The sequence below is a fragment of the Arachis hypogaea genome, chromosome 12 (assembly GCF_003086295.3).
Source record: "Arachis hypogaea cultivar Tifrunner chromosome 12, arahy.Tifrunner.gnm2.J5K5, whole genome shotgun sequence".
NCBI lineage: Eukaryota > Viridiplantae > Streptophyta > Magnoliopsida > Fabales > Fabaceae > Arachis > Arachis hypogaea.
This window is the reverse complement of record NC_092047.1, coordinates 102,382,020-102,389,376: the sequence shown is the minus strand read 5'-3', so window position 1 is coordinate 102,389,376 and position 7,357 is coordinate 102,382,020. Positions and strand designations below refer to the sequence as shown.

Sequence of the window (7,357 nt, the reverse complement as noted above, 5' to 3'; positions counted from 1 at the left end):
TGAATCTTTAATCAAAATTATTGAGGAAAGTAAATATTCAATTTAAAACCCTTATTTACAAACTATGTAATTTATATATATTCACACAGATTATTAGATAAATTCTAGTAATTATATATATCATGAGTAATATAAATATTAAAAATACAGTAATATTATTTAATTATTCTAATTATTATTTGTATAATACTATTAGTTAAGTAAATTTAATCAAGTCTTTAATTGTTTTTAATATATTTAAAATGAAAAATTTTTAAAATTTTTTATTTTAAATTAATATAGTAATTACTAGGTTATATATATGTCGATCATAACTTAATTTTATTCACATAATTTTAGTCCTTCTAAAATCTACTAGTATTAAACTCGTGACTTATATTTAAATTTGACATGTTAAATCGAAAATAATATTTATAATCATACATTTTTTGAGTTTAATGTAACAGTATCATCGTCATTATATAATAAACGTACTGAATATGTTGTTTTATTTTTATTCAAAGTAAAATACAAATGAAAAAGTTTGAAGTCTATAATATTCTTGAACCATAAGGAGAGAGATATAAAAAAATAAGAACATATATAACTGTAATAATAGCATGTCAATTTTACACTAAACTTTATATCAAAAGGCTAATAAAAATTTATTGACAACCTAGTATCTTACTAACTTCATTAGAAAAGCAATTGTCATATGATGTTGTGCTCCCTGTTACACATTTCATCTCAAATCTGAAAACAGAATTATAGATAAATTAGTTATATCTACAGTAAATATTTGTACAAAAGTATAAATCATAATATGCTATTAAAATGAAAATAATATTATTCTTACCTAAATATTATTAAAAACATCTTTGAACACGACATTTGTTGTTGATGACTTCGGATTGCCGTCTTCGTCCATAATTAAAACCCTGAGGCCACTACAACACTTAACTCTTGACAAAGCAACATAAAATTGTCCATAGGTGCAATCTTACTTATTAGTCAAAATCTATATTCACATGATTTATTTTTCATGATAATTTACATCTCGATTAGATCTCATGAATAATTAAATATAATAAAAATTTATTTGTGTGGAGGGTGGAATGGTCATTTCGATAGTTAAAGAAGTGAAATGTGGTTGTGTCACGTGTAAATGAATAAAAAATATACTTTAATTATAAATTGATTTAATATCAAATGAGTCCTAAAATTAAAAAAAATGCACAAAGATCCTGGTCCTCTAAAGACCTTAATATTCTTTCCCCACGGTAGAACTCACATTGTTTGCTTTTTAATGAAGTATAAAACTTCATATCAATCATTCCAAAAGCTTAAAACGCAAATCATAACCACAACTTGTTGATCAGTAGAATCTAACAGATAGATTGTCCCACTGAAAGGCATAAGGTTCCAAGATTAGTAGTAAAACTCGGATATTGAGTGTGAATGAGTTAAAATAAAATCTATGTTCATGGATGGAAAACTAAGCCCTTGGAACCAGAGGAATTATAGGAAGAGGAATATGCACTAAAGATATTTTAACTTAAAAAGTTAAAAGATAGAAAAAAGAGAGTAACAACTTGATAATTATGGAGAGAACAAATTGAAAAGAGGAGAAAGAGTGGAGCATGAGATGCTCAAATTAGTGGCTCTTGGCTTCATCTATGGTCAAGATTCCATGTCAAACTCAGTCAACTCATCTCTTTTAGAGATAGATTACTTATTTGTATTTATTTTTGTTTCGTAAATTAATTAGATAAATTATATTATTTAATGGAATCTGAAATTTAACTAAACTATGTGAATGCTTTATCAAATGATAAAATAAAATATGAAAATTTAAAAAATAAAATAAAATAAGAATTTACTTTTGATATATTATTAGTGTAAAATAATTTTATACGTGTATCTAATAGTTACATAACACTAATTATATCAACAAAAATAATTATTTTTTATATTGATTGCATAAATAATTATTTAAAAACAGATATAATCAAATAACTATATAAAATATTTTATACCATAAATATATCAAAATTAAACTTATAAAATAAATACACAAAATACTTTTTTATTATTGTTTACCTATTTTAGTTTAGTGGAAATAAATAAGGTAATTTGAAAGTACAATTTTTTTTGTGTCACTTTGAAGAAATGCTGTGTGACTCAGCATGTGTTTCAAAACAAAGCATATGGTGACATGGGATATAGTGTCCAAAACCAAAATTAACTGCTTCCACAGTTCCACTTGCAAACAAAGAGCACGTGAATGATTCTTCACTTTGATCATTCCACGCATTAGGAATCTTAATTGCTTCATTATTAATTAATTTTTTTTGTGTGTCCACCACCTAAGATCATTAACCCATTGGAGGCTTAACTCAACATAATAATATTATAGAATTGAAAAAAGTAACTCGTGGACTTGATTAATCAGATGGGTAGCACTTAAAAACAATGTTCTACTACATAATCGTGGACTTTTAATTTGGGGTAGTAGGATCTTAACGTCCACCATGTTATATAGAACCCAGTACAATGCTAAGATAGTACCAAGATAAATATAGTGCATACTACACTAAAATAATATAATAATATAAACTTTAGAATAATTCTAGTCAATTATTATTTTAGTGTACAGTTATGTTTGTTTGTTTTACATTAATATATGATCTTAGTATAATTTGGTAAATTTAAGATGTTACTATAGAACTAAAAGAGTAAAAAATACTTAAATAGTTCTAATACATAGAGACTTGTGTTTCAAAATGTTTCATTATAAATCACATCTTTTTAGTACACATGAGGAATTGAACCTATACCAATTCTATACCAAAATATTCACTCATATTTGACAAAGCTAAGGCCCAGGTGCCTAATGAATCACCCACAAGTCATATCTGAAAAAGCTTTATGGTCTAATCATCTAAAAGCATTAATTACAACCCCCTAAAATATCTCTTTTTTTTTTAAATTACACCACTAATATATGATTGATGGCTTTGGCTTTGTTCATTCAATATGTGAACATGAAAGCTGCATATTTATTGCATGGAGAGAATATTTGCATTTTTTGTGTGTATATTTTTGTATATTTTCTTAAATATAGAAAAAATATTTTTAATTTTTTAATTTTTTTTATCATTCACTTCTAATATCAAAAGTAAAGAAATATACAAAATAATATACACAAAAATAATACACATATAACATTACTTTTTATTGCAAGCATTTTCCAAAAAGGTGAATAGTCACAAGCTACACATAACTTCCTTGTGCTCTTGACATTCTTCCAGATAAGTCCTTCCTAAATAGAAGATGCAAATAAGATGCATTAGCCACCATCTAAGTTCAATCATTCAAATCAAATCAAATCAAATTAAATCATCAAACATCCAATTAGAAAAAACTATTGTTACACAATCAAAAGCTTCATAACTTATCTTCTCATAAATCACATATTAGTAACATATTTTTAATATTTTAAAAACAAATACAGTTAATTCTCTTGATTCTTGAACATTACTTCACGTGTATTTTATATTCTAAATATTTACATTGTACAATTAGATACCTTAAAGTTGTCAAATAATCCATAAAAAAACTTTAATTAACTTGTTTTCTTTTTTTTTTTCTCAATCAAAGTTACCTTTATATTAAAAAGTAATTTTATTGCATCCAATAAAGCGATAATTTTAAGATGTATTTAATTTGTATTTTTATTTTTTATTATCATTTTTAATATTTTTTATTTAAAAAAAATTTAAAAAGTAAACTAGACGCACTCTTAGAATGTCATGTAACACATTTTAGATAAGAGTTTACGACGAAATTGAGGTTTAGCATTTTAGTACCTTTTTCAGAATTCTACACCCTGATTATACATGCCTAGTTTCACTGAGGTTGCATTTGCATAAAAGTATCATAAGGTCCAAATTGAAATCCATGGAAAGTTCCTCTGAGTAAATACTGCTCCTGAGGTTTAGATCCGTATGAAGAAGCTCCACACAAAGGTGTCATGAACGAATTTCCATTTGTTGAATCAAACAGCAAAGGCACACCCTCATATGGTGGTGATTTCCAGTCATATTCCTGTTTAACCATGCTTGACAAAAGCTTCTGATTCTGATTCAAATTTGCATCTGGAGAAGGAGGTTTGTTACTTTCCGACGAAGGCGACTTTGTTTCAGGGAGATTAACCATTGTGATATCATGGATACTGGATCTCCGCTTATCCTTGCCGCCGTTAAGTTGCCGGATAAAGTATTTCTGAGCATGACTTGCAACTTGCGTCGGCGTCCTTGTTGTAACAAAATTTCGAGATATATTTCTCCAATCACCTTTACCATACTTCTTCAAACCCATCAAAAATAGCCTGTGGTGTGGATAATTAGTTCAATTAGCAATTAGTCCAACATCAAATTCACTAAGCAAAAGGGAAAATAGTAACCAAAACTTGCAAACTAAACACTAAAAAAAAGATCTCAAATTCAAAGTCGCAACTCAAGTGCAGATATCTTCATGTGAAGTTGATAGGCGATAATTGTCAAATAATTTGACAAGTTTGACTAAATTGTCATCTCGCAGCTCTCTGCTATTACCTTCACATGAAGCTAACTGCACCTCTTGATCGGTTCTATAACTTCAAAATCATTAGCAAAGCATGGATTCTTCTTCTACTATTTGACATACACAAAACACATAGCAAGATCAGTATAACACTAACTAAAACAAATCCTCTTCAAAAACTCAAATTTTCAATCTAATGTCAGTTTCCATTTGTTCAAAGGCATCTGAAATACTTATAAACAAAAAATCAGTCAATAATTTAGGTATGGGTATAAAATATATATTAAAATATAATATATATATTAAAAATATATTTATGTACAAATATGCAGTAACTGATTTAGTAATTAATTTTTGGTGTGGTGATATCATTTTTGTTAAAATTATTACCTGTGCTCTTCTTCCGTCCATGGTACACCTTTCTTCCTTTCTTGTTCAGAAGGCCTAGTGGAAGAACCCCTTTTGCAACCAACACCATAGAATTGCTTAAACCCATCAAATTCATGATTATCAACCCACTCCAATGTGAAAGAACCATCAGTAGTTCCCCCTGGAATTGGTATGAACCCAGATTCAATTACATTAACATCTTCAACTAACTCCCTATACTGTTTGATCACATCACCAACCGTCTTCCCCGGGATCATAGCCGCCACCTTCAGCCACCGGTCCGGCGTCTCCTTGTCGAAGAGCGCCAAAGCGTTCTCAAATTGCTTGTTCTCTTGTGGTGTCCATTTGGTTCCTGCACTCTCTTGGAACAACCAATTTGAGTTGTGAAGGTAAGAAGCCGGAGACAGAACTTCAATTCCCCTGTTCATTTCTTCTTCTTCTTCTAATAAGCTATAGGCAATAGTTGCATACATACATAGCAACTCAAGTAAATATTCAATTAAAAAGAAGAGAGACAGAGAGAGAGATATATATAACAAAGAGAAGATATTAAGAGTGGTAAGAGTTTAATCTTGTGGACAAAGATGCATTATTTTGCAAAGGAATCTGCTACTTTTCACGTAGCCACAACCAGAGGAATCTAGGGATGGGAAAAAAAAGGAAAGGGTTCTTTTTCTTTTCCAAGACCTAAGGAAAATTCCAAATTCCACAGGCTATGAACAAAGCATAGGCATAAACCCTAAAAAATACAGTTCAGATCTCAGAGAAAAAGAGATCATCACCATCCAAATTTACCACACAAAAAAAAAACTAGACCCAGATGAAAAAATTAAAAGATAAACCCAAATATGTCAATGGAATTCCAAATTCGAAATTCTAACCCCAGAAGGTTATGGAGTGACACTGAATAGAAGGTTCCAGAATAATAAGAGTGCAATATAGAAGGAAAAGACTGAAGGGGAAGGTGAGAAAAACAAAAAAGGAAGCAACTTTGAAAGAAAATTGAAATGGGGTGGTAGTAGAAGTAGAAGTGTAGTAGTAGTAGTAGTACTAGTACGGTGAAGCTCTGAACTTGGATTTTGCAGTGCAGAGTATTATAAAACAGGGAAAATGTGCTAATAACGTGACAGAAGAAGATGAAGCAACAACAACATCAGATAATCAGAGAACCTATGGTGCAATTAGAATAGAATACGATGTTGCCATGTCTTTTTAATAAAATATAATAATAATAATATTCAGCAGAATATGATAGTTTAGTTGTTGTTGTTGTTGGAGTAGCAGTAGTAGTACTAGTACTAGTGATTGTTTCTGTGAGAGAAAGCGATCTATATGGAAGAGAGAGAGAGAGAGAGAGAGGGGAAGGAGTGTGAAAAGAGAGAGGTCAAAGGCAGTGAGTTGTGATTGGTTGAGAGGGTGTTTGTGGGCGCTTACACAGATACTACAATGGTACTTCAAGCAAGGAGGAGAGAGAAAAAAATAAGGTGCTAAAATTTAGCATCAAAAGATTCTATCTAGTACGGGTGGCAACACACTTGATTAAGATAGGAACTCCTTTATCTACCTCAAAAACTTAGTTACGGTAGAGGTGGCTGTCACTCTGAATCACACATTCCAAAGCATAAATTGTTAGTAAAAATATTATTTGTAAATTAAAATTAATTGCATTATATTATTTAATCTATTTTTAATATATATTTTATATTAATAATTAATTTTAATAATTGATTTAATGTATACTTAATATAATTGATTTCTTGAGTATAGAAATAATAATAAAATGTTAGAGTAATTATTTTTTAATTGTAAAATTTTAGCAATATTTAAGAAAATATAGTAGTTAAATTATGAAATATATATAAACTCAGTTAGTAGGTTTGAAGAGTCAAATAATTGATAAAAAATAATAATTTTAACTAATGTTATTAGTCCTAATGGCATTGAACTTTTGAAATTAATGCAAAACAGTTTCATAAAAAATCTTAATTTTAGAATAAGTTTGTCCAACGAACTCAAAATTATGGGGGAAAAAAACTGTTTTTTTCATGAAACTTTAAAAATTTGTTATTATGGTAGTAATTTTTCACATCTTAACCATATTTGATTTTTTTTTAAGAAATACTAACACATATATGTTATAAAAAGGATAAATAAAAAATCAAAGAAATTTTTAAAATCCTAAAAAAATAATCATTAACAAATGAAATTAAATAATTATTTAAAAATATAGTTACAATTTTGATATTGCAGCTAAATAATGAATTTAAAAAAATTGATTAAATTAAAAATATTGTCATATATTTAGAATAATAAAATATAATCTTACAATTTTAGTTAAATTTTATAGCCATTATAAGTACTATAGTTATACATATTAGTGTCTTGATCCAACTTTTTATAAATT

The 7,357-nt window shown here is 28.2% G+C and overlaps 1 protein-coding gene across 1 annotated transcript; it reads right to left on the bottom strand.

Moving 5' to 3' along the window:
• Positions 1 to 2,750: 2,750 nt before the first annotated feature.
• On the bottom strand, positions 2,751 to 6,419 carry LOC112727951 (transcription factor DIVARICATA). The gene is made up of 3 exons (XM_025777910.3): positions 4,954 to 6,419; positions 3,849 to 4,369; positions 2,751 to 3,301 (listed from the first exon to the last, which is right to left on the bottom strand). The coding sequence occupies exons 1-2, from the start codon at positions 5,424 to 5,426 to the stop codon at positions 3,889 to 3,891; spliced, it is 954 nt and encodes a 317-aa protein (XP_025633695.1). The 5' UTR covers positions 5,427 to 6,419; the 3' UTR covers positions 2,751 to 3,301; positions 3,849 to 3,888.
• Positions 6,420 to 7,357: the final 938 nt, after the last annotated feature.

What these genes read in the sequence shown, in the direction of transcription:
- LOC112727951 (XM_025777910.3), bottom strand. Translation starts at nt 5,426, where the DNA reads ATGTATGCAACTATTGCCTATAGCTTATTAGAAGAAGAAGAAGAAATG. An exon ending in TGGACGGAAGAAGAGCACAG is followed by an intron (nt 4,370 to 4,953) that starts GTAATAATTTTA and finishes TCCACACCACAG; the next exon opens with GCTATTTTTGATGGGTTTGA.